This window comes from Oryctolagus cuniculus, chromosome 2 (genome assembly GCF_051225735.1).
Source record: "Oryctolagus cuniculus isolate XC-2025 breed Fujian yellow rabbit chromosome 2, ASM5122573v1, whole genome shotgun sequence".
NCBI classification, from domain to species: Eukaryota; Metazoa; Chordata; class Mammalia; order Lagomorpha; family Leporidae; genus Oryctolagus; species Oryctolagus cuniculus.
Window position 1 is genome coordinate 114,734,468 of NC_142868.1, and position 27,976 is coordinate 114,762,443.

Genomic DNA, 27,976 nt, shown 5'->3' on the forward strand with positions numbered 1-27,976 from the left:
CCCCAAATGCCTTTCTCAGCTATGTCTGGGCCTAGTTGAAGCCAGTAGTACAGAACTCAGACTTCTACTTGGCTCATAGGGACTCAGGCACTTGGGCTATCACCTGCTGCCTACCAGGTTGAACATCAGTAGGAAGCTGGATTAAAACGGAGTATCTCAGACTTGTAGCAGGTACTCCCATATGGTATATGAATATACCAGGCTGTGACTTAACTGCTCTACTGCATGCCTGCCCCATGCTATTTTCTGAGCACAGTGTGCTTGAACTGATTTGCCTTGCCTACACTATCTGGAAATGAGAGTCTGTACTCTAAATTTCTATCACCTTATCATGTTCTAATCACAGAACAAGTTTTCCATATTCTTTTCTATATTTTATTTGGCTTTTAAAAAACATTCTTCTTCTAGGTGAATTTTAGAGTGATACAATAAGTGCTGCTAAAATACATTGTTATTTTGGAATGTACCAAATTGAGTTTATTATTTAGCTTAGGATAGAAGTCATTTTTTTACAAGATTGAGTCTTCCCATTTAGGAGTAATAATTTCACTTATTCTTTTATAGGCTTCAGTAAAAGGCTTATAGTTTTCTTCACAGAATCTTTTGTCTATTGTGTTATTATAATATAATTGTTTATAGTTTTGTATTTGTGAATAGTATCTTTTAAACATTTTTTTCATTGAATTTATGTGTACAAAAAAGTGCCTAAACCATAAAACCACTACTCAGGTCAGTCAATTGAGCCCAGCTGTCAGCCTGAAGCTCTCTGTCTGTTCTTTCCCAAGCACAACTCTTCTCCTTTCTTCTTTCCTAAAGCCAGCAAATTATTCAGTGTTGGGAACTGTGGCAGTTAAGCAAGGGAGACATTTTTCCCCACCACAGAAGCCTTAACAGGTATTATTTATTGTGTATAGGCCTATGTTTTAGGGACAAGGGATAGTCTAATTGATCATGTTTTTGAGACCAACTCTAACAAATAAGCAGATAGGTTTTACATAAGCTGTTTCTTACTGCATCTGTCCTTGAATAAAGCAGATTATGATGTTCAAATAAAAATAGCCTTTCTAAGGTTTTTATAGTTTATGTATCAGAAAAGTGCCTTTTAGTTTATCAAGTTTGATATATAATTTGTAAACCATTGTTCTGGTTATTTTTAATGAGGTTGTGGAAACTGCCTTACCACACAGTCTCGGTTACTGTTCAGTACTGTGGATTAAGTACATGGATGATTTCTATCCTCCCACAATCTTAGGTATTTGTGTCCAGTTCTATCCTTAGGCCTCTTCTCACTGTCTACTTTGTCTCTGAGCTGTCTGAGTTATAGTCACACATGTATCTTTATAAAATACACTTTTGTTTCCTGGACTATCTTTTCTTGTGATTTTCTCACATTTCTTAAATAAATGACTTTTATTTAGGGTCATTATACATCTAGTTCATTGTGTTTTTAGGGATGAGGAATTTGACCCAAGTCTGGCCTAGAGAAATCTTTATGGAAGAGGAAAAACAGAGGAAATATTTAGTGAATTATTTAGAAATTAATGATTATGCTATAAAACATGTTATATTCATTATGTGATTACATATAGCCATCTGTTTGTACCTTGTCTTACTGTCTTCTTGAAAACAAATACAATCTTTATAGTTGTTTGTACCTTTTGAGAAATGTTAGTAGTATGTTGAAGTGTCAGTTGTAAAAACTTTTATCCTTCCCTCTTCATCTTTAAATTTTTGAAGTTATAAGTAGAGAGTATGCACATTTTTACAAATAATAAGAGCACTAGGGGTCTTTGTTGTGGTGCAGTGGATAAAGTTGCTGCCTGTGACCCCAGCTGCTCTACTGCCAATCCAGCTCCCTGCTAATGTGCCTGGGAAAGCAATGGGAGATGACCCAAGTTCTTGGGTCCCTGCCACCCGTGTGGGAGACCCGGAAGAAGCTCCTGGCTTCGGATTCACCCAGCTCCAGCTGTTGCGGCCATTTGGGGAGTGAACCATCAGATGGAGGATCTCTTGCACTCTCTCTCTCCATCTCTGTTTCTCTCTGTAAACTCTGCTTTTCAAATACGTGAATAAATCTCTAAGAAAAAAATTAAGAGCATGGGGCTGTTGCTGTGGCACAGTAGGTTAATCCTCTGCCTGCAGCGCTGGCATCTCATGGGCGCCAATTCTAGTCCCAGCTGCTTCTCTTCCAATCCAGCTCTCTGCTGTGGCCTGGGAAAGCAGTGGAAGATGGCCCAAGTGCTTGGGCCCCTGCGCTTGCATGGGAGACCCGGAAGAAGCTCCTGGCTCCTGGCTTTGGATCGGCGCAGCTCCGGCTGTTGTGGCTATCTGGGGAGTGAACCAATGGAAGGAAGACCTTTCTCTCTGCCTCTCCCTCTCACTGTCTATAACTCTTATCTCTCAAATAAATAAGTAAAATCTTTAAAAAAAAATTAAGAGCACAAAGTTATTATATGTTGACTGTCTCTTATCTGAAATGTTTCAGTCCTGAACTGTTTTGGATTTCAATTTTTTAGAGGGGATTTTGTGTATATTGGCATACTGAAATACCGTGGGGGTGGGACCCACTTCTAAACACAAAATTCAATTATATTTCATATGTACCTTCTATATAATTTTGTACATATATGAACATAATTTTATATGGTATTTTTAGTGCACCGATGTTTTGATTGAAATCTGTCATGAGAGATTAAGTGTGGAATTTTCCACTTGGAGCAACTATTGGCAGTCAAAAATTTTTAGATTATGGACCATTTCAGATTTTGAATTATTTTCAGATTAGGGATCTCAATTTAAGTGCTTCATTATAAATAATGTCAGAGCTCTTTTTTGTTTTCAGTTCTGCATCAATAAGTATTTTCTTCTGAAAAGTTCAACAGTTCCTCATCTTATAGTCCTATTTGGATTATTGTATTTTTTGTTGTCTTTTTGTTTGTTTTTTGAAATATTCTAACAACATTTTCGGTTTTGCTTCCAGAAAAATTGATTGCTTACCAACGAGAATTTCTTGCTTTAAAAGAACGTCTTCGAATTGCTGAACATAGAATCTCACAGAGATCTTCTGAATTAAATAGCATTGTACAACAGTTTAGGAATGTAGGAGCAGAAACAAATGGAAGTAAGGATACACTAAATAAGTTTTCAGGTACAATATTTTTTGTAATGTAAAAGCATTTTTAAATGACTAGAGTAAATCTATTTGAAAGTTCTGAAAAGTAGTTTATCAACCATCATGTTATCCCATTTAGAAAGAAAAATCATATAAACCATTCTATTCTGGTACATTATAAAATAATTTTTATTGCTAAATTTGATTTTAAGAGAAAAATAGTGAATTAAGTTTCAGCTCTATAAATTTCATGGACAATAATGAGGAACTGGCATCTTTTGAAAACATTTATAATGAGGTTAAAGTTTATTTTGTGATTCATATATGGACTTCAGCTGTACTCTGGAAAAGTCTTTGAATTATTTCATGCAACTAGTACTCTTGAGTATGATTTATAATAAAAAAAGACACATGGGTATATGATAGATACCTTTGGGAGCAGCTGAACTCTTCTTTCACTGAGAACTTCTGGTCAGAGTTAAGATGAATGCCAGTTATTTTCTATTTCTGTATGCTACTTATTCTGATAATTAAATTAATATGTATTTAATAATTTACTTCCAAATTTGCATGACCATTCTATGTTGATTTTTTTCATCTATTCTAAAAAATATAAATTCTTATCTTGAGATCTGCTGCCTTACCTTGTTTTCAAAGTTTTATGTTTCTTACTTCCTTTCCTGATAAAATTTTTGCTGTGTGAGTAAATATTCTTCAAGATAGTGGTTTTCTTTGTTTTTGTTTTAAAAATTTATTTATTTGTTTGAAAGGCAGAGTTGGTTGGTGCTGTGGCTCAGCAGGTTAAAGCCCCAGTCTGCGGGCGCCAGTTCACATCCTGGCTGCTCTACTTCCGATGCAACTTTCTGCTATGGCCTGGGAAAGCAGTAGAATATGGCCCAAGTCCTTGGGCCCCTGCATCTGTGTGGGAGACCCAGAAGAAGCTCCTGGCTCCTGGCTTCAGATTGGCGCAGCTCTGGCCATTGTGGCCATCTGGGGAATGAACCAGCAGATGAAAGACCTCTCTTTCTCTCTGCCTCTGTCTGTCTGTAACTCTGCCTTTCAAACAAATAAATACAATCTTAAAAAAAAAAAAAAAGAAAAATAGTTACCTATTTTGGTTTTGGTAGGTTGAGATTGGCATGCTGTACTTTATAATAATTTCTTAAGAAATTAAACATTAATGTCTGACAGTAATTTGTATTTCTTTTGTGAATTTGGTTCTTGTATTTTTTTTTTAATGGGATTGAAGCTGCAAGTCTTTGCTGTCATCTTCCTTATTTAAAAGTTGTATTCTAGGTCAGTGCCGCGGCTCACTAGGCTAATCCTCCACCTTGCAGCACCGGCACACCGGGTTCTAGTCCCAGTCGGGGTGCCGGATTCTGTCCCGGTTGCCCCTCTTCCAGGCCAGCTCTCTGCTGTGGCCAGGGAGTGCAGTGGAGGATGGCCCAGGTGCTTGGGCCCTGCACCCCATGGGAGACCAGGAGAAGTACCTGGCTCCTGCCATCGGATCAGCGCAGTGCGCCAGCTGTAGCGCGCCAGCCGTGGCTGCCATTGGAGGGTGAACCAATGGCAAAAGGAAGACCTTTGTCTCTCTCTCTGTCCACTCTGCCTGTCAAAACAAAACAAAACAAAAACAAAAACAAAAACAAAAAACAAAAAAACCCACAAAAGTTGTATTCTAATTTGATAAGAACTTAAAACAACATTTTTATACTACCAAGTGTTTCATACATTAAATTATTCATTGGTTCCTATTTGAAACTATTTGAAAGTTAGGATCTGTACTGTGCTGTTCAAATTATTTCACTTGAAGTTTTTATAAAAAATACATCTTTGCAAAATTTGTATAAAATATAGATGTATGAACAAAGTGAAAGTTATTGGTGGTCAGTGTACTATTATATTTCATCAATGTCTATTTAGGCTTTCTTCACCTTATTTAGCATCATGCCTCTGTGAGACTTGGGTTGCAAACATGTCCTTTTCATTTTAAATGGGGAATCTTCTTTGCCACAGTAAGAATTAGGAAAGAAAATTCTTTAGTTCTTATAGTTTTTTAACTCTTATTTTATAAAATCAGCTTCAGTAGGATAAGGTATTCCTGTGATTGATTGTACTTCTATGTTTCAGATAATACCTTAAAACTATTAAAGGAGTTAACAAGCAAAAAATCTCTTCAAGTGCCAAGTATTTATTATCATCTGCCTCATTTATTGAAAAATGAAGGAAGTCTTCAACCTGCTGTGCAGATTGGTAATGGAAGAACAGGAGGTGCGTCTATTTTGTCCCTTAATGTGATTCTATTGCCTGTCATAGTTGTGTTATGGACGTTATTAACCATTAGAAGTCTAACAGTTTAAATAATACAAATTCTGTCATCTGAATACAGTAACTTCTGGTTCATATATTCCATTTTGAAAGCTGCTAGACATTTTTCTTCATAGACCAAAGTAATATTGCTAAAAAAGGTCATGAAAAATGTAGTTCAGGCAGATAAATGTTTAAACCTTTATAATTTTTCTGTTTTAAAAAAATTGGGGGTGGGGGTGAGCATTCGGCACAGTGGTTAAACTGTTGATTACGATGCCAGCAGCACACGTCAGAGTGTGTAGGTTCTAGTCCTAACTCTGCTTCTAATTCCAACTTCTAGCTAATGCGTACCCTGGACGCAGCAGATGGCAGCTGAAGTACTTGGGTCCTTACCACCCATTTGGGAGACCTGGATTGAGTCCCTGGCTCTTGGCTTTGGCCTGATCCAGGTGTTGTAGACATTTGGGTAGTGGAATATCTTTGTCTGTCTCTCTTTGCTTTTCAAATAAATTTTTTAAAAATTTAAATATTGGCCGGCGCCGCGGCTCACTAGGCTAATCCTCCGCCTAGCGGCGCCGGCACACCAGGTTCTAGTCCCGGTTGGAGCGCCGGATTCTGTCCCGGTTGCCCCTCTTCCAGGCCAGCTCTCTGCTGTGGCCAGGGAGTGCAGTGGAGGATGGCCCAGGTGCTTGGGCCCTGCACCCCATGGGAGACCAGGAAAAGCACCTGGCTCCTGGCTCCTGCCATCGGATCAGCGCGGTGCGCCAGCGGCAGCGCGCCGGCCACGGCGGCCATTGGAGGGTGAACCAACGGCAAAGGAAGACCTTTCTCTCTCTCTCTCTCACTGTCCACTCTGCCTGTCAAAAAAAAAAAAAATTAAATATTTATTTATTTGAGAGGTAGAGTTATAGAAAGAGGGAGAGACAGAGAAAGGTCTTCCTTCCACTGGTTCACTACCCAAATGGCTGCAACAGCTGGAGTTGGGCCAATTTGAAGTCAGGAGCCAGGAGCTTCTTTCAGATCTCCCATGTGAGTACAGGGCCCAAGAACTTGGGCCGTCTTCTACTGCTTTCCCTTGCCGTAGCAGAGAGCTGGATTGGAAGAGGAGCAGATGAGACCTGAACCAGCACCTCTGTGGGATGCCAGTGCCACAAGTGCCAGTTTTACCTGCTGTGCCACAGTGCCAGCCCCTGAAATAAATATTTATAATAAATTAATTGGGTATGACATTCTGTAAAATTCCAGATATTACATACAAAATTATTCTCTGTGTGTGTGTGTGTATCTGTGTGTTTTAAGGAGAGGAGAGGATGCTAGCCTTCCAGCATATTCAAAAGGCTCTGTAACTCTAAAAATATTAAGAAATATTGCTTAAGGATACAGGAAGGAGAATTTTTAAAAAAAGATTTATTTATTTAGTTCGAAAGTCAGAGAGAGAAGATATATTTCTTCAGTGGCTTCATGCCCCAGGCAGCAGCCAGGAGCTTCTTCGGAGTCTCCCACATGGTTGGCAGTGGTTCAAGTACTTGGGCCATCTCATGCTGCTTTTCCCAGGCCATTAGCAGGGAGCTGGATCAGAAGTGGAACATCCAGGATATGAACTGGTGCCCATAGTGGGATGCTGGTGTTGCAGGCAGTAGTGTTACTGGCTACACCACAATACTGGCCCCAGGAAGGGAAAATTTTAATGTACATCTGGGTGCTTTTTGTTTTCTAGCTGTCTGCTTTAGCTACCTTTCAAAAATACTATCAGCTTTATAAAACTCTTAACTATTAAAAAGCTGATTGAATATGACTTAAAAATAAAACATTAGTGTATTTCAGAGGAATGAGACAGGATAGCTCACCCAATAGAACAGTAACTGACTTGTGAAGCTTCACTTTAGTAAAAGACACACACTGGTCAAATAACCAATTGTGCAAATAAGTGTATAATTGCAACTTTAAGATATAGAGGATATTGAGAATCTATAAAAGGGGCATTTGACCTAATTAGGGAGTTGAGGGAAGTCTTAAATATACTTGATCTGACACCAGTAGAAAATGCATGTAGTTTAATGTTGAAGTATAGAGGGATAGTGTAGAGTAAGATTGAAACAAGGGTTGTAAATTGAGGCCAGATAATGTTGACTGTTTTGTTTTGTTTTTAATCCTAAGAACAGTAAGAAGACATTGAAGGGTTTTGAAGAGGGCTGATTAAAGATGACTTCATAAGATTTAAATTTTGTGGGGCCGGAACTGTGACGCAGTGGGTTTAAGCCCTGGCTTGCAGCACCGGAATCCCATATGGCCATCGATTCTAGTCCCGGCTGCTCCTCTTCCAATCCAGCTCTCTGCTGGGAGGGCAGTAATGGATGGCCCAGGTCCTTGGGCCCCTGCACCCACATGGGAGGCCTGGAGGAGGCTCCTGGCTCCTGGCTTCAGATCAGCCCAGCTCTGGCCATTGCAGCCATCTGTGGAGTAAACCAGCGGATGGAAGACCTCTCTGTCTATATCTCTCTCTGTAACTCTTTCAAATGAATAAAATAAATCTTAAAAAAAAAAGATTTAAATTTTGCAAAGATCACATTTGCTATGATGGTAGGGGTGCTTGAGGATGTGGGAAGAAGAGTAGATGAAAGAGATCAGCTTGAGGTCTTCAGTGAGGTTTTAGTGATCCACTTGAGAAAGGATGAATTTGGACTATGTAGTAGTAGGAATATAAGAAAGAAGGTGGATGTAAAGGTTGTTTGCAGTATATGGAAATATAAAAGAAAGGACATCAGGGCCAGGTCTGTGGTGCAGTGGATTAAGCCACAGCTTGCAGCACCAGCATCCTACCTGGGTGCCAATTCAAGTCCCAGCTGCTCAACTTTCCATCCAGCTTCCTGCTAATGTGCCCAGGAAAGCAGTGGAATATGGCCTAAGAACTTGGGCCCCTTCACCCACATGGGAGACCTGGAAGAATCTCTGGGCTCCTGGCTTTGGCATGGCCCAGCCCCAGTCATTGTGGCCATTTGGGGAGTGAATCAGCATATGGAAGATACCTCTCTCTGTCTCTCCTTCTCTTGCTCGGTACTCTGCTTTCAAAAAAGTCATAGTGATGAACTGGATTTGTAGACTCAGGCAGAAGGGTGGTCAAGGATAAGTGCTAGGTTTCTGGATTGAGATACATAGTAAGGACTATTCCCTGAGTTAAGGGGACTCAGTGATAATTCACTGAATTTTGTAACATTGATTTGCAAGAGAAGATCATAAACTTGGATATAAGTTTAGAGGTGATTTTGAGATACTGCAGTGGAGATACCAAATAGGCAGTTGGATATTTAGGTGTAGGATGCAAAGTAGAGATTTGAGCTGGTTTAATTTTCAGTCATTGTTTGCAAATAAGTTGTAAGATGAGATCACTTAGGGCTTAGGACTAAGTTCTTTAAGCATTTAATTTCCAAAGAGAAAAATGGAGCCAGGGAAGAAAGAGAATTGTCACTAGGCAATAGAAGAAAAAATTGTCATGAAATATAAGGGGAAAAGGAATAAATGGCTGAAGTCAAACCGTAAGGAAACTTGGTAGGCTAAAAATATTTGACTAGTGGTGAATATTTAAAAAGGGACATAATTTAGTTACAACTGAAGGTAATTGAAGATTGCCAAATTAAAATTATTCTTAAATTTTTCTTGACTTTAAGTACTACAATTTGAAAACCTCAGGAAAGTGAAAGAAAACTTAAATCAATTTATAAACACCATGAGGAAGGGTTTTACCTATCTTATAACTGTATTTCAGATTGTCTAGTGTGTAATAAATATATATGCACGATTTGATATTTGAATTGAAAATATTGGACATTAATCATTGGAACAAAATATTTAATCTTACCTTTTGGCTCTGTTTCTATTTGGCTCCCTGGTCCACTTTGCTCCTCCAAAAAGGATGATATGAACATATTCTTCACTTTGCTGACACAGTTCTGAACTGCAACTCCTTGGAGTACTTATGTTTCCTAGGTTGTAAGTCATAGAATGTTGTATCAAACAGAACAAGTGGAGTAATGCTATTGCCTAACAACTCCAAAATCTCAGTGAAACAAAGGGTTCTTTATGTTTTTGCTTATGGTACGTGTCCATTAAGGTTTATGGGCTTCCTGCTTCATTGATTGATTAAGGATCCAGGTTGTAGAGCAGTTCCTGTACTGAATATTGCTGGTCTCCAGCCGAAAGAGGAAGAAGAAGTGAAATCTTACCAGGAGCTCAGAAGGCAGGGGAAAACTGCTCTTTTTTTATGGTAATTCTGCCAATTACTGCAGATATAGTTACTCTAATTCTGTAGGTTTGGCTAAATTTAGTACTTTCATTTTTAGTTTTGGAGTTGTTGCATGCCTTGGTTTAAACTAAAGAATTTGAATTTCAGCTCCAAAATAGTATATTTGAATATTTGGGAAATCTGTCTTATTCCCTAAACCTACTGCCTAAACTTAAAACAGAAACAAAACAACAAACCAAGAAGTGGGGAATAGAGGATTTGTATTATTACTTCATAACGTTTTTGTGTACTCTTGAATTAGTATCTGTATTACTTTTTCCATAAATGAAATGTTTTGAACTCCAAATGAGTTAACATTTACTTGAGAATGCTTCACATTCACAAAGTTTAACACTATGTTGTTAGACTTTTAGTCTATATTCTAAACATTTTAAGTTTTTTTTTTTTTTTAATTTAAATCCTAAGGGAGATTGAAGTATATGAAAATTTGCTTCCAGGGTAACTCATCTTGTGTTTTGGCATCTCAAAGTAAAATAGTCAAAATAGAAATTTTGCTTTGGAGCCCTCTCCCCATCAAATGTGTTGTTAGTAAAAGATACCCATTTGCTTACTCAGCTCCTCGTTGGTTCCTCTATTTTGCTTGCTTCTGCAAGTCTGAAGCCCCATTGGTGAAGATCTCTCAAATCTATCCATTCATCTTCATCTCTTCAAACACTCTAATTCAGCGAATTAGTTTCTTCCTAAATTATGTCCTCAAGATGTTTTCACCTTTAAAATGGTATTTTTACTCTCTACAAAATTTGGCAGTCTCTTAAAATTACAATTTGGATAGTGTCATTCCCTTTCTTACAATCTCTCAATGGCTTTCTCTTGCACTCAGAATTAAAACTAAATTAAAAGCCGCCTTCTGTAATGCCAGTACCCCTTATGGGCACCAGTTCATGTCATGTCTGCTCCACTTCCAGTCCAGCTTCCTGCTAATGGCCTGAGGAAAGCAGTGGAAGATGGCCCAAGTGCTTGAGCTCCTCCTATCCATGTGGGAGACCAGGAAGAAGCTCCTGGCTCCTGACTTTGGCCTGGCCCATCCCCAGCCATTGTGGCATTCTGGGGAATGAACCAGCAGATGGAAAAATCTCTCCCTCTTTCTCTTCCACTTTCTCTCTGTAACTCTGACTTTCAAATAAATAAATCAGTCTTTAAAAAAGAAAAAAGCCAAAGTTCTTATCTGTGTGATATAACCCCTGACTCACTTGATTTATTCTTCTTTAGATGCGTTCTGTTCTTTCCATTTCTTGACTATGTGAAAATCATTCTTTCTTCAGGGCCCTGCCATTTCCTTTTCTGAAATTTCCTTCCCTTCTCTTTCTCATCACTAGTTGTAAGCTCAGTTGATACCAGAGGGGCCTTTCATGATTACACTATCTATAGCAGTACTACTCCCTACTTCCAATTCACTACTCTTCCAACATTACATTTTAATTGTTATAGACTCTATGATACTCAAACATTATATTATTTATTTATCATTTACCCTTCCCTCCTTTCTAGAAGGTAAATTCTATAAGTGCAAAGACTTTGTTTATGTTACTGTTATATATCTAACACATAAAATAATGTCTTGCATTTAATAGGCTTTCAATTAAGTATAGCAAATTATTTCTCTTTTTGAGTCCTTGACAACTCTTCATCCCTAAGATGGAAGAGAGGGATATGGGTTGGGACCTAGGGATGGTCCCTTAACCATCTTTGAAACCTTAACTTTGAAACCTGCAGAAGCATGATGGTAGGTTAACTGATCGATGATTTATGTCATTCTCACTTCAATTTTTTTTTTAAAGAAAAGATTTGTTTACCTATTTGTAAGGCAAGTTTACATAAAGAGGGAGAGACAGAGATTTTCCTTCCACTAGTTCACTTCCCAGATGGCTGCAACAGCCAGGCTTGGGCCAAGCCAAGTTGGGGAGCCTGGAACGCCATCTGGATCTCCCACTTGGCTTTCAAGGGCCCAAGCACTTGGGCACTTCTGCTTTCCCAGGCACATTAACAGGAAGCTGGATTGTAAGTGGAACAGATTTGACTCAAACTTGCACTCATGTGGGATTCCAGCATTGCAGGCAGTGACTTAACCCACTGAACCACCACTCTGGCACCTGTTATTTTTTAAAGTTACACTTTAAAAAAATTATTCATTTTACCCATTTGCAAGATAAAAAAGAGAGTACACTATGTATCTCCCATCTACTGGTTTACCCCCTGAATGCCTGCAACAGCCAGGCCTGGGACAAGCTGAGGCTGGGAGCAGGGCACTCAACCGAAGTCTGTCTGTGAGTGGTAGGGACCCTACTTACTTCAGCCATATTTGCTGTCTCCCAGGGTACACATTAGCAGGAAGCTGGAATCTGGAGTGAACTGGGACTTGAACTTACTAGTACAGGATGCTGGCATCCAAACCAGCATCTTAACCACTGTGAAATGCTCTCACCCCCTTTTTTAGCTTTAGAATCCTATGAATTATCAGTACTTTGTATTTTATCTCTAACAAATTGTTAAAAAACATAATTTACTTTTAGGGTTTGCAAAAATACTTTTGATTTATAATGCTCAGAATATTAAGACTTTAAGAAATAATTTTTGAAAATTTAATGGAAATCGTCAGTTTCATAACACAGTGATCCCCAAAAGTCACTGCCATGTGTAGAATTGCACAATGGAAGGAGCAAAATGGGATTAGGATCACAACACTCAAAAACTTTGTTTTATATGTAAAAATGACAAGAACAGGGGTAGATGTTGTGGCATAGCAGGTAAAGCCATGTGCCTGTAATGTTGGCATCTCATATGGGTGCTGGTTTGGTGTCCTGGTTGCTCCACCTCTGATCATGCTTCCTGTTAATGGCCTGGGAAAAGCAGTGGAAGATGGGCCAAGTGTTTGGCCCATGCCACCCACGGGGGAGACCTGGATGAAGCTCTTGGCTCCAGCCTTCAGCCTGGCCCATCCCTGGCCACTGCAACAACTATCTTGGGAATGAGCTGGTAGATGGAAGATCTCTGTCTCTCTGTAACTCGGCTTAAAAAATAATAATAATAAAAATGATTGCTGTTAAATATAAGAGTGGGAATAAGAGAGGGAAGAGATGTGCAATTCGGGACATGCTCAAGATGACTTACCTCAAACGGTAGAGTTAGAAACATACCAGGGGATTCCAGTTCAATCCCATCAAGGTGGCATGTACCAATGCCATCTCAGTAGTCCCAGTGATCAATTTCTGTTCACAATTGATCATAGTGATAGGACTAAGAACCAAAGGGATCACATAAACAAGAATAGTGTCTGCAAATACTAGCTGATAGAATAAAGGGAGAGAATGATCCAACATGGGAAGTGAGATACACAGCAGACCCATAGAATGACAGATGTCCTAAACAGCACTCTGGCCTCAGAATCAGCCCTTAAGGCGTGTGGATCCGGCTGAAAAGCCCATGAGAGTATTTCAGGCATGGAATGCCAAGACACTCTGGAGGGAAAAAAAAAAAAAAACACCTAAATGAAAGATCTCCGCAAGTGAGATCCCAGTGGAAAGAACGGGTCATCAAAGAAGGAGGTACCTTTCTCTGAAGGGAAGAGAGAACTTCCCCTTTGACCATGGCCTTGTCTAAATATGATCAGAGTCGGTGAACTCAGGGGGCTTCCATAGCCTTGACAGCTCATGACAAGAGCCTAGGGTGATTACCGATGCCATAAACAAGAGTGTCAATTTGTTAAGTCAACAACAGGAGTCACTGTGCACTTACTCCTCATGTAGGATCTTTTTCCTTAGTGTGCTGTACATTGAGATTTAATGCTATAACTAGTACTCAAACAGTATTTTTCACTTTATGTTTCTGTGTGGGAGTAAACTGTTGAAATCTTTACTTAATGTATGCTAAATTGATCTTCTGTATATAAAGAGAATCGAAAATGAATCTTGATGTGAATGGAAGGGGAGAGGGCTTGGGAAAGGGGAGGGTTGCAGGTGGGAGGGACGTTATGGGGGGCAAGCCTTTGTAATCCCTAAGCTGTACTTTGGAAATTTATATTCATTAAATAAAAGCTAAAAAAAAAAAAAAAAGAAAATGGTAGCGCAGTTTTACACATTGCATGATTGAAAAATAGGTAAATACAAATAGAGTACTCTGCCTTGAAGTAGACCTAAGGTTTGCTTGTTAAAGTGGCTGTAGACGTGTTGCAGCTCTAAGTTACAGTGAAGTGGCGCATAAGATGAGTTGGCTGAATTCCAACTGAAGTTGTAACACCAAGCGTGGCTGAATGTGGTTGGTAATGTGTGAACTGAGGAGGCTAGAAGATGTTTGAGGTATCTGTTTTATTATTTCTACGTGGTTCTGTGTAACTTTCTGAAAATCGCTGCTGGGTATGGTTTTCAGATGATGACCTAGCAAGTGTCTGTCTCAGAGGACAAGTTGCACTTCAGGAAATGTGAAATTCACATTCCCAAATTGTTTCCTAATATATTAATCATGTAGGAACAAAAATTGGATTCAAAACAGGCAGTGTAAGGGCCGCATTGTAGCGTAGTAGGTAAAGCTGCCTGCAATGCCACATCCCATATGGGCTCCAGTTTGTGTCCCAGAGAGACATGAGAGGTCTTCCATTCTCTGGTTCACTCCCCAGATGGCTGCAACTACTGGAGCTGGGCCAGTCCGAAGTCAGGGGCCAGCAGCTTCCTCTAGGTCTCCAATCCTAGGTCGATCCAGGGAGCTAGATCGGAAGTGGAGCAGCCAGGACCTGAACCATCTCTTATATAAGGTGCCAGTCCCATAGGTGGTGGGTTGACCTTTTACTCCACAGGGCTGACCCCTAACTAAATAAATTATAAAAAAATAAAATAAAACGAAAAACAAGCAGTGTAATAGAATTAACTAAAGTTTTAGACTTGAACAAATAGTGTACAATGTTTCCATATACTCAGTGAACCTAAATGTTCTTATCTATATTAGTGATCAAAACCAGGAAATTAATGTTGATACTGTACTATTAACTGACCTTGCTTCCTATTCAGACTTTGTCATTTTTTAAAAATTATTATTATTTATCTGTTCTAGGATCTAACTCAAAATCTTATATTTCTTTTTTTTTTTAAGATTTATTTTATTTATTTGACAGGCAGAGTTATAGAGAGAGGTAGAGAGAGAGAGAGAGGTCTTCCATCTGCTGATTCACTCCCCAGATGGCCGCAATGGCCAGAGCTGTGCCGATCCAATGCCAGGAGCCAGGAGCTTCTTCCAGGTCTCCCACGTGGGTTCAGGGGCCCAAGGAATTGGGCCATCTTCTACTGCTTTCCCAGGCCGTAGCAGAGAGCTGGACTGGAAGTGGAACAGCTGGGACTTGAACCGGTACCCATATGGGATGCCAGCGCGTTAATCCGCTGAGCCACAACATCGGCCCCCAGATCTTATATATTTTTAATTGTCAAGTCTCAATCCGTAGCAGTCTGGAACAGTTCCTTGTTCTTTGTCTTTCATGACCTTTGAAGAGTATAGCCTGGTTATTTTGTAGTTTCTCCAAATTTGGATTTGTCTGATGTTTCCTCATATTTGGATTGAAATTAGAAATTTTTTATCAAGAAAACTACACAACTGAGTTGTATCTTTCATGATGTGTGATATACTTGAACCTGCTATGTAACAGTCAATTTTTGTTTTTAAAGTTTTATTTATTAAAGAGAGATCCTTTATTTATTTATATATAAATAGAGATACTTTTATTTATTACAGAGAGAGTGAAGCCTGTTGCTTCACTACTCAAAGACTGCAATAGCCAGGAGCAAGGAACTGAATCTAAGTTTCTCACATGAGTGACAGGGTAACCTATCTACTTAACCCATCATCACTGCCTACCAGGGTCTGCGTTAGTAGGAAGCTGGAGTCAGAAACTGGAGCCACTATCAAGCCCAGGTACTCTGATAATGGGACATGGGCATTTTAACTGGCATCTGAATTGCTAAGCTCCTCTAAGTCACTAAGATGTGTTTAATGTTTATGAGTTTTAGTTGTATAGTAAAATTTGCTGTTTGTACTTTATAACTCCTTGTTTTTAGTCTGAAGTTTAATATTTTGCTTTTCTATCATCTTTTATATTAGTTCTTATTGTTAAACCATGTGGGGAAGGCATTAGCTTTTTGCTAATATGGCAGAAGACAGCTGATGATTGCCCAAGTACTTGGGTACAGGAAGGAGACCCATATGGAGTCCTTGGTTTCTGTCTGACTTGGCACAGTCTCTCCTGTTTCAGGCATTTGGTAAATGAACCAGTGGATGGAAGTTGTCTCATTCTCTCTACTTTCTCTCTACCTTTCACAAAGAATTATACGCAGTATCATAGACATGCCTTTGAATCTTTTGATTATTTTTCTTTCTGAAACTCAGTATATTTTGATCTCTCAATTATTCCTATCAATTTGAGCATAATACTTTTATAATAGTGTTTTTTTATATTTTCCTTGTAAAATCTTTTAATATAATTACAATATTATTTTGTTTCAGTTTCAATAGTAATGGGAATTCCCACAGTGAAGAGAGAAGTTAAATCTTACCTCATAGAAACTCTTCATTCCCTTATTGATAATCTGTATCCTGAAGAGAAGCTGGACTGTGTTATAGTAGTCTTCATAGGAGAGGTAATTATTTATTTGTACTCCATACATTTAAACAGGAATTATAATTGAATATATATTTTGAAATTGTGATAAGATTGGATAATATTTGCCATCTGTTAGTTTAATGTGGGTCTTAATTATTGATTGCCTTAACTTTTCTGCTGTACTTGGAAACTGAAATAGTAACCTTCATTGTCAGCAGGACGATAATAAATAGTCCAAAGTGCCCTGCTGTTGAATTGGTTTACCTCTCTTCTAACAGCCAGTGAGACAGCGTGTTTATCTGTTCTTATGGGTAGTATAAGGGTGTTTTCAAAAAGTTCATGAATTGGTGTATTATGAAAAATTATGCCTAGATTTCAGATTTATTTTGCACAAAAGTAAACAACTTTAAATTCCATTTCCCCATGAACGTTCTGAAGTACATTCGTGTTTGTCTTTAGATTATTTTTGCCTATATGACATTTTATTTAACTTTGCTTTTTTTTTTAATTTAGATTTCTTTACTATGTGGGATTAAATATTTTATGTGTTTTATTACCAATTGTATTTATTATTTTTATAATCTTTGCTCATATTTTTAGTTGTAACGATTTTTAAGAATTTCTCATGTTATGGAAATAACTCTTTGAAATACTTTGTCCACTTTATTACTTGTATTTACTTTGTTTATGATGTTTTTTGTCTTTTATAGAAGTTCTACATTATGAGTAATTAAGTTTGTTGATCAGATACTGTATACATGTAGAAATGGATTCAGTCTTCTTGGAAAGCAACTTGGCAATGGCTATTAAGATTTGTAATATACACCATAACTCAACATTTTGCTTCTAAAAAACTGATCCATTTGTACCTTTGCAAACACAGAAATATATTCAAGCACATAAACATTTATGTAGCTCCTACATGTATATTGTAAAATATATAAGGAATATGTAAATTCAGTTGTGACCTGAAAATGTGCATGTGTCAGCATGCACAGGAGGATTAAACAGTTCATTGAATTGCCATCAGGCAATTAAAAATTATCAATCACTGCAACTGACTTTACCCTGACTAGTAATTTTCACCTTTCTTTGCCTTTCTTATTCATCCTTCCAGTCTCAGCTTATACTCTTTTGTGAAAGCGTCACCAGTGTTTCATTTGTAGTTTATCTAAAGTAAATAAGCAAAAATAAATAGAACTTTTTCAAATTATTTTAAAAATTAATCAGGATTTTTTATAAAGGCATAAATAATCTGGTTCATTTTAATATATGGGGAGAAAATTTTAAGAAAGAAAAGGAAATGGAGAAGACTAGACATGGACAGTCAAAGGATATCATTTTTTTTTCCTGTTTGACTGTGTTCTTTGTACTCTTTTTCTCTTGAAAGAGGGAGAAACTCTGTAAGATGTCCCCCTGGCAGGAGAGACTGAAAAGTAATTCTTTGCTGGTATTTTTGCTCGTTTTGGTTTTTGGTTCACTCCTAGGCATGTATGATGAGACCTTTATAGAACATGCAGAATTTTGAACAGTTGACCAAGGATGCATTATTTGGAAGTTCACTGAGTGTATTCTGAATTTCACGGGGGGTTGGTAGGATTGAATCCTAACTGCTCTGAAGGGCCCATGGAATGATCTAAGGGTGGTGTTCAGATTGTAAGATTGTATCTCCCTTATGTTTATTTTCACTTAGGAAGTTTTATTCTAATGATCCTTTTGTTGACTATATGCCTTGTGTTATTTAAATATTTTCTTATACTATTTAAAAATTAGCTTTTAGATTTATTTATTTGAAAGGTGGGTGTGGGGTGGGGGGAGAGAAAGAAAGAGAATGAGAATCTTTCATCTGCTGTTTCACTTCCAAAATGGCCACCAACAGCCAGGTCTGGGCCAGGCCAAAGCTAGAAGGCAGGAGCCAGGAGCTTTCTCCGGGTCTCCCACATGGTTGGCAGGGGCCAAACACTTGGGCCTTCTTCTGTTTTCCCTGGCCACTTGCAGGAAGCTGGATCTAAAGTGGTTCAGCCAAGACACAAACCAGCACCCATATGGGATGCTGGCATCGCAGGCGGTGGCTTTACCAGCAACGCCACAATGCTGGCCCCTAGTGTGATGTTTTTAAGGTTCATGTTATGGCACATATCAATGATATCCTTTAGTTTTAAAATAACTGTTTAATTTTACTTCACTATGAAGTGCTTAACTTGATTCTCTAGGAGGGGAAAATGCTCTTTTCTCCTTTGTTGTGTACACTTGCTTTCCTTCCCACATCTCCCAGCCATAATGTTCACCTATCCCTGGAATGTACTGTTAAGGTCGAGAATGCCTACCGCCGAGGAATGTCTGCAAAAGACTTCTCTCATGCAAATTGCAAAGGGTTTTTTTTTTTTTTTTTTTTTTTTTTTTTAATTTTTCCAGCATGCTGGGGCTCTCTGATCAAACCAGAACAGAGCAGCCCCGAGGAACTACCGCATAGGGTTTATAAAGGCAAAAACTGCAAAATCCGGAGCGGGGGAATGCACGGTTGCTAAGATCAAAAAGAGAGTACATAGTTACTGGGGTCAGCATAACCTAAGACCTAGGTGAAATTAATATCCATCATAATCTTGACAATACCAGTTACAATCGTACAATTATCATTTATGATCTTGACATTAATCCAAATTATATGTAACACATAGACAAATCACATCTTTATGATTAACCCAGGTGCAACCTTTCTACTTCCAAGCTTGAGCAATCATGCTAGGGGTTTTCTGTGCTCTGTCAAGGGTGATGTAGTGCACTGCTATTGTCTGACTATTTGAGATCATAGTTTCAGACCAGAGTCTCAAGGTAGAGGGGGTTACTTTCCCAGAATGCAGTCTCAAGTGCTCCAAAATGGAGTCCCTACTGTCAAGGTGCTACTTCAGTGCTTATCCCAGTTTTAGGTTCACAGATAGGTTCTCAGAAGTGGGTGACAATAATGCCATTTAAAAAAATTTCTGGAAAAGTCTTACCTCAGATTCTCTTAAAACAAGCCCTGAGATCTTAGTAACTGCTTGTCTTCGCTGCTAATGAGTGGAGGAGAGGGCAGGAGGAATAGCAGAAAGGATTGATTGTCTTGGATGAAAGTGATACCAGTTGCAGTTGTGTAATGAATTTTATTCATCAGTGTTATTACAAGGCAACAAAAGGATTATGTTTATTATATTTGGATCACATTGTTTTGTTAACTTAATTACACATTATATAACAAATCTGTGTACACAAAAGCTTATTGTTCTTGGTACCCTCCTTGGACTGCATACTAGGACAGGGAGCTGGTCTCACTCATTTTTATATTCTTGTTTTTTTGACAGATCACCAGCTTATATTAAATGCTGATCAAATTAAATTTTGGATTACTGCTAAATACATTAAAATTTATGTAAACAGTACTCAATTAATAGTATTCACTAAAATTACAGCCTGATGAATAGATATTTGTTGGTCTGACATATAGATGATAATTTATTAAGAGACCACTGATGTTGCCATTTATAATAGGAAAGTGCAGAGTACTTTGATTCATATACCAATTATATCGCCATAATTCTTTTTTTTTTTAAAGATTTATTTATTTGTTTGAAAGTCAAAGTTACACAGAGAAAGAAGGAGGCAGAGAGAGAGAAAGAGAGAGAGAGAGAGAGAGGTCTTACATCCGCTGGTTCATTCCTCAATTGGCCTCAATAGCCAGAGTTGCACTGATTTAAGCCAGGAGCCAGGAGCTTCTTCTGGGTCTCCTACGTGGCTTCAGGGGCCCAAGCACTTGGGCCATCTTCTACTGCTTTCCCAGGCCATAGCAGAGAGCTGGATCTGAAGTGGAGCAGCCAGGACTTGAAGCGGCAACCATATGGGATGCCAGTGCTGCAGGCAGTGGCTTAACCTGCTACGCCATAAGTCTGGCCCCTCTCTGTAATTCTCTGTTAAGAATTTGAAGGATGTGGGGCTGGCATTGTGGCATATTAGGCTAAGCCTTTACCTGCAATGCTGGCATCCTATATGGGTGCTGTTCATGTCCTGGCTGCTCCTCTTCTGATCCAGCTGTCTGCTTATAGCCTAAAAAGCAGAAGATGGCCCAAGTGTTTATGCCCCTGCACCTACGTGGGAGACCCAGAAGAAGCTGCTGGCTTCAAATTGGCACAGTTCTGGCTGTTGCAGCTATTTGGGGAGTGAACCAGCAGATGGAAGAACTTTCTTTATGCCTCTTCCCCTCTCTGTCTGTAACTCTACATCTCAAATAAATAAATAAATAAATAAAATCTTTTTAAAAATTTTAAGGATAAAATCTTTTTTAAAAAGTATTTATTTATGAAAAGCAGAGTGACAGAGAGAAAGAATTTGAGAGAGCGCTTCCATTGCTGGTACACTCCTCAAATGGCTACAATAGCCAGATCTGTTCCAGGCTGAAGCCAGGAACCAGGAACCTCCATCCTGGTCTCCCACATGTTTGGCAGAGGCCCAAGTTCTTGGGCCATCTTTTGCTGCCTTCCCAGGTGCATTAGTAGGAAGTTGGGTTGGAAATGGAACATTAGGACTTGAATTGATACTCCAGCAAGGTATGTTGGTGTTGCAGGCAGTTTAAACCACTGTGCCACAGTGCTGGTGAAGGATGTAAGCTTAAGGATATATCCTGTACCTAGGTTTTTAAACTCAGCAATGAAAATTGGTATTACTCTAAATAAACAGAAATTAATGATAAAATACTTTTCCAGAAAACCTGTCATGAAAAGAGTTTTAAAAATTTGTAGTTGAAAATTGAAAAAAGATCCCAGTTGAAAATAAGAGTGGGAATGAGAGAGGGAGGAGCTGTACAGTTAGCACACATTCCCACGGGCTTATCCCTAAGGGTAAAGCTAAAAACTTGCCATGGGACTCCAAGTCCCATTAAGCTAGGTGGTACTAATCCCATTTTATGTAATAAAGTAATCATATTAAGTGTGGAATTGATCATATAGATAAGGTTAAATGTCAAAGGGATCACATAAATAAGACCAAGTGTCTGGTAATAACAGTAGATAGAATTACAAAGGAAAGAAAGTTCCAACATGGGAAGCAGGCCACACAGCAGACTCACAGAATGACAAACGCCCCAAATAGCACTCTGACCTCAGAATGAGCTCCTAAGGCATTTGGATCTGGCTGAAAATTCCATGAGAGCATTTCAGGTATGGAAAGCCAAGACATAGTGGCAAAAACTGTTCTGCATGAATGATCTCTGTGAATAAGACCCCATTTGAAAGAAGGGGCCATCAAAGAAGGATATACTTTTCACTGAAGGTAGGCGAGAACTTCCACTTTGCATGTGAACCACCTGCATATGGACCTAAATACCTACGGAGTTTGTGGACTGAAAGGCTTCCATAACCTTGGCAGCTCCTGTCAAGAACCTCGGGTGGTCACTGATGTCAAAAATAAAAGAGTGTTAATTGTTAAATCAAGAACAGGAGTCACTATGCACTTACTCCCCATGTTGGACCTCTGTCCTTAATGAGGTATACTATGAGAATTAACGGTAAAACTTGTCTTCAAACTGTACTTTATACTTTGTGTGTCTGTGTGGGTGCAAACTGTTGAAATCTCTACTTAGTATAGAGTTGGTCTTCTGTATATAAAATCAAAATGAATCTTAATGAAGAATAGAATGGGAGAGGGAGTAGGAGGTGGGATGGGAGTGGGGGTGGGAGGGCGGGAATGGGGGGAAGAACCACTATATTACTAAAAGCTGTACCTATGAAATTTGTATTTGTTAAATAAAAACCTTCTAAAAAATATACAAAAAATTTATAGTTTTATAGTTTCTGGGATTAAGTTGTAGCTTTTTGTTTTGTTTTCCTCAAATTTTTTTTGACAGTCTTTATAATATAGATCATATTGTACATATTGCTAGTATCTTTTAATTGATCATTTGAGTAAGTTTTCACTGTATTTTAAATGGGAATATTAGATTTTCACTTGTTCATAATTTAAAAGTACACAGGTCTAATAAACATTTCTAACCTGTTTATTTGGGTTATCAGCATAATGATAAAATAGTATAATATTAAAAGCTATTACATAGTTTTTTCATGTAATTTCATAGTCTCTTAGGTATCATTCCCTTTCACTTTTGTTGTTTAGTTTAATAGAATGGGAAACTGAAGCTCAGAAGAATGCCTTATTTTAGATTAGGTACTAGCAGTTAACAGAATCAAATCTTGAACTGAGGGATTTGTGATTCCAAGTAGAAAAATCTTTGTTAATATTATATCTATCACTGCTACTACTCATTACTTACCTAGTTTGGATATTTTAGAGGAAATAGGAATAGTTTCTATACTCAGTTTTTCCAGAGAATTGAAGGTAGACAACTGAAATTGCAAAACTTAAAATTCTGATACTGTATCAGTAAGTACGCAGTGAGAGTTGTACAATACAATAGAATACAGAAATACAAATCACGTTAAGTTGTTTGAAAATTTAATATTTTAATCATTTGTTTAATTTTAAGTTCAATGTTAAAAGTTGAATAAAAATATAAAGCTATGAATTTAAGTATAATTTTTTTCTTTCCCAGACAGATATTGATTATGTACATGGTGTTGTAGCCAAACTGGAGAAAGAGTAAGTTGGTCTTAATTATTGAAATGAAAATATTTTAATTGCTATTTTTTTTTTGCTAAAAGAAAATACATTCTTTTATAGTTCATTTCCCTATGAATTTCATTGTGTTTTACAGAGTCATAAAGTAGGTATAAATACCCAGCTATCTAATGGGATAAATTGGTATATTTTCTTATAAAAAAGAATGTCATATGTCTGTAACATTGTTAAATAACAGTCTTCAATCTTGAAGCCAGTAAACACGGAGAGAGTAACACAAGGTTGCTTAAATCATTGACTCTCTGTTTATGAAGCAAAAATATTTCTGCTGGCAAGGCAAATATTCAAGAAGTTGTTTCAGACTTTGTATTAGTTAGGGTTCTCTAGGGATACAAAGCCTATAGAGGATGTATATGGTTATATGAAGGGGAATTTATTAGGGTAATTGGCTCACATGATTATGGCAACTGATAAGTCCCTTGATGGATCTTCTGCAGTTTGGAAATCCTGGAATGTGTAAGCCAACTGAGAGGGCTTGACCAGGGCAGTTAGGGTGTAAGTCTCAATTTGAGGCTGAAGTCCGAGTACCAGCAGAGGTTCCACTGGTATAAGTCTGCGAGTCCAAAGGCCAGCAGCGGAAATTTAAGGCAGAAGTCAAGAGTGTCCCAGCTCCGACCATGAAAAACAATTTGCCTTCTTTGTTTCATTTCTTCAGACCTCCCAAGATCCCCTGCCCACATTGAGGTGAAGTCTTTCCACCTAGTGCACTTAGATTCACATGCTAATGTTGTTTGGAAACAACATCATAGATACACCCAAAGTAATGCTTTTCTGGGATTCTAGGTGTTCTGTAATCCTATCAAATTAGAACCTTAAAATTAAGCATCACAGACCTCTGTGTGAAACCATGTCTAAATCTGTTCCACGTAGCAGGTAACAGATGGTGAGCTTAGTAGGTTTTCGGTATTCTTACCTTTTATAATATTGCCTAGTGATTTTAATATGATGTCATAAAAATTAGTCTTGAAAACTGGTTTATGCATTGAATTGTATATTTTGTCCCTAAAAAGTCATACCTTCCATTTAAAAAGGAAAATCAAAAGTTATTTGGTAGCTATAGATTTGAAATAATGTAGTATTGTCTTTGTCTGTCAAAATGCAAAAACTGAATATTTTAAAAATATTATGTGTAATTTAAGATCAACTTGCCATTTAAATTTTTCTCACATCCTAAAATCCTTGGAAGTCTATATAGAAACACAGCTTAGTATAGATTGCTAAATAAAGGAACAGAGCAATATTTTATTGACCTCTCCGTAAATGACATCAGACGGTCTGTAGGGCTTATGCAGTGATTCTGTTGATTTATTACTTTTTCAATGTATAGAAAAGCCAAGCCCAGAAAAAAGTGCATTTAAGCACTAAGAACATTTGTGTAAAGGCTGGTGGTTGCCCAACTATTTTGTGGAGACTTTGTCTAAGTGTGAAAGAAATTACATTTCACTTAGTAAAATTCTTCAAAAAAAAAAAAAAAACACTTTAGAAAAGGGTTTCTCAGTCTCAGGACTGTTGACATTTGGGGCCAGATAATCCTTTATTGTGGGAACTGTCCTATGCATTGTAGGATAAGCGTCCCTGGTGTCTGCCCATTACATGTCAGTAGTGCTTGCTCACAGTTGTGACAATGAAAATGTCTCGAGACATTCTAAATGTCCTTGGAAAGGGAGATAGTCACCACAGTTGAGAAACACTCATTTAGAAGGACATAGAGTCAATAGCCCACGAAAGGGGACCTGAAAATCTAGAGTTTTGCATAAACACACGCGCGCACACACACACATCGTTTTTCTTCAGTTCCTTATTTTCTGTGAGACCTTGATTGATTTATATTTAAATTTCTAATACCTTTTAGGAATATAATGTCTGTAGCTGGGCTAGGTTTTCTGTGCTACAAAAAAAGAAACACCTTGAGCTGTTGGGAAAGCTTGTATTTTCTGGTAAATAAAACCATAGATGAACTACTTAATTTAATACCTTGTAACTGTAACATTATATACTGCTCCAAATAATTATTGAGGTTTTTTGGTTAAATACAGAAAATTGAACATTAAGATAAATAAAATCCCACAGAACTTAAATAACTCAGTTAACCTTTCTCATTATAGATTTTCTAAAGAAATCAGTTCTGGCTTGTTAGAAATAATATCACCTCCTGAAAGTTATTATCCTGACTTGACAAATTTAAAGGAGACATTTGGAGACTCTAAAGAAAGAATAAGGTGAGCCATGGTTTCAGAATCCTCCATCCTTGTAAGTATAATATCTGATAAATTATTGAAGCTTAAAACATTTTAGGGTTGAATTTGGTAAAATATTCTAGATAGATTCAGTTGTCTGAACTTAAGTTCAGGACAACTTGTGTAAAATATTCTGGAGAAGTTTTCTTAGTCTGAATAAAAGCTTAGTTAGTATAAGCTTTTGTTTTATTGTGTTTTTCCTAAACTGGTTTTTGGAACTACTTCTCTTATTCAGTATTAGTATTTCTGTAGGCTACCAGGAATTCACTGAAAGGATTTAGCATTATAAATTTGATATGGGGTTTTTTGCATGTGTATATTCAATAAATATTTATTAATCTCTATCTCTGTGTAAAACATAGTTCTAGGTACCAGAGCAGTGGTCTCCAGAAATAGAATTTTGGAAGCACTAGTTTGAGGATGTTTGAAAAATAGTGGGTTAAAGTTTGTTTTTTCTTTTGTTTTTTAAGAGTTGTATGTACTTAGTTGAAAGGCAGAGCTACAGGAGATGTACAATTTGGGACATGCTCAGTCGGACTTAACCCAAATGGTAGAGTTAGAAACATGCCAGGGGATTCCAATTCAATCCCATCAAGGTGGCATGTACCAATGCCATTCTCAGTAGTCCAAGTGATCAGTTTCAGTTCACAATTGATCATAATGATAGGACTGAGAGTCAAAGGGATCACATAAACAAGACTAGTGTCTGCTAATACTAACTGATAGAATAAAAAAGGGAGAGAACGATCCAACATGGGAAGCAGGATACACAGCAGACTCATAGAATGGCAGATGTCCTAAACAGCACTCTGGCCTCAGAATCAGCCTTTAAGGCATATGGATCCGGCTGAAAAGCCCATGAGAGTATTTCAGGCATGGAAAGCCAAGACACTCTGGCAAAAAACAAACAAACAAAAAACACCTAAATGAAAGGTCTCTGCGAGGGAGGAGAGAACTTCCACTTTGACTATGACCTTGTCTAAATAAGATCAGAGTCGGTGAACTCAAAAGGCTTCCCTAGCCTTGGCAACTCATGACAAGAGCCTAGGGTGATTACTGATGCCATAAACAAGAGTGTCAATTGTTAAATCAACAACAGGAGTCACTGTGCACTTATTCCTCATGTAGGATCTCTGTCCTTAATGTGTTGTTCAATGTGAATTAATGTTATAACTAGTGCTCAAACGGTATTTTACACTTTGTGTTTCTGTGTGGGTGCACTGTTGAAATCTTAATATATTGCTAAATTGATCTTCTATATATAAAGATAATTGAAAATGAATCTTGATGTGACTGGAATGGGAGATGGGATGGTTGCGGGTGGGAGGCAAGTTATGGGGGGGAAAAAGCCCTTGTAATCCATAAGCTGTACTTTGAAAATTTATATTTATTAAATAAAAGTTTTAAAAAAAAGGAGACCCAGAAAGAGATAGTCAATCCATAGGTTAACTCCTTATAGATGACTGTAAGCCCCAGCTGCAGCCAGGAGCCTGGAACCCAATCTTGGTCTCCCATATGGGTGGCAGGGGCCCAAGTACTTGAGTTATCTTAAGCACTAGCAGGGAAATGCATCAGAATTGGAGCAGCTAGGACTGGAACTGGTGCTCTGATACGGAATATCAATTTCGCTGATGGTGGCTTAACCCACTGCACCATGCTGTCAGCCCCTGAAGTTTTGTTTTCAACGTAGGGCTTCACTGCTGGATATTTCGGTGCCTGTAGTATACTAATATTTCCCTAGAAGGGGAACACATGGGCAGTGTTCCTCAAACTTATTTGACTTTGGACTCTTTCCTTCAAGACATTTTGAGGCTTAATTTTCTTGGAAATGTATTTTAATCAAGCTTTATCAGAAAAAAAAGTGACTATTTTTGACTCTATCCCAAGTATAAATACAAACTCACACATATATATAGTATATACACACATATACACATATTGTCATGTGAATGTACTTGTGTGTGTATGATACTCTATATAGACGGTTGAGGTTTATGCATCTAATTTTATTTCACTAAATTTGAATCTGATTCCTATCTTTTTAATTGTTCAATTTGATTTTTCCCAACTTATGTTTATTTCAGATGGAGAACAAAGCAAAACCTAGATTATTGTTTTCTAATGATGTATGCTCAGGAAAAAGGCATATATTACATTCAGGTAAGTGTGGCTTTTCTTTTAGGATTTTTCACAATTCTGAGCACTAGCAAGGGTATATTTTCTAAAATAAGAAGTTTTGAAAACATCAAGTCTCTCAGTTCTGTAAGAACATAATCATACATCAGAGCAGAGAGGTCTCCATGATACTTGAGAGAGTAAGGTCTGAGATTCCAGTTTGAGGGCTTGCAGACACTAGGGCCACTGAGTGGGCTGATCATGTGCTTATCTGCTCCTCCATGTTTTTCTTACATTCCTCTGTCTTTTCTTTCCTTCTTCTCTCCACTGTTATAAAGAACTAAGATTTAATTATCTGCCAGATTTATTTATTTATTTATTTTTGACAGGCAGAGTGGACAGTGAGAGAGAGAGACAGAGAAAGGTCTTCCTTTTTCTGTTGGTTCACCCTCTAATGGCCGCTGCTGGCACCCAGTGCTGATCCGAAGGCAGGAGCCAGTTGCTTCTCCTGGTCTCCCATGCGGGTGCAGGGCCCAAGGACTTGGGCCATCCTCCACTGCACTCCCGGGCCAGAGCAGAGAGCTGGCCTGGAAGAGGAGTAACCGGGACAGAATCTGGCACCCCGACCGTGACTAGAACCCAGTGTGTCGGTGCCACAGGTGGAG

General features: G+C 38.1%; 1 protein-coding gene across 8 annotated transcripts in view; it reads left to right on the top strand.

The window, feature by feature from the left end:
* Positions 1-27,976, top strand: part of MGAT4A (alpha-1,3-mannosyl-glycoprotein 4-beta-N-acetylglucosaminyltransferase A) — a 117,296-nt gene that overhangs the window by 40,109 nt on the left and 49,211 nt on the right. For 7 of the 8 annotated variants that reach the window (XR_016229174.1, XM_051842664.3, XM_089326022.1 and 4 more), the window contains exons 3-8: positions 2,981-3,148; positions 5,243-5,383; positions 16,203-16,336; positions 22,874-22,920; positions 25,065-25,178; positions 27,281-27,356. Coding sequence is in view for 7 of the 8 variants with exons in the window: in XM_051842664.3 (XP_051698624.1) it covers positions 2,981-3,148; positions 5,243-5,383; positions 16,203-16,336; positions 22,874-22,920; positions 25,065-25,178; positions 27,281-27,356 (680 nt within the window). In the remaining variant the exon portion in view is untranslated. Of the gene's footprint in view, positions 1-2,980; positions 3,149-5,242; positions 5,384-15,494; positions 15,615-16,202; positions 16,337-22,873; positions 22,921-25,064; positions 25,179-27,280; positions 27,357-27,976 lie in introns of those variants that run through there. The other variant, XM_089326020.1, reaches the window with a different exon arrangement.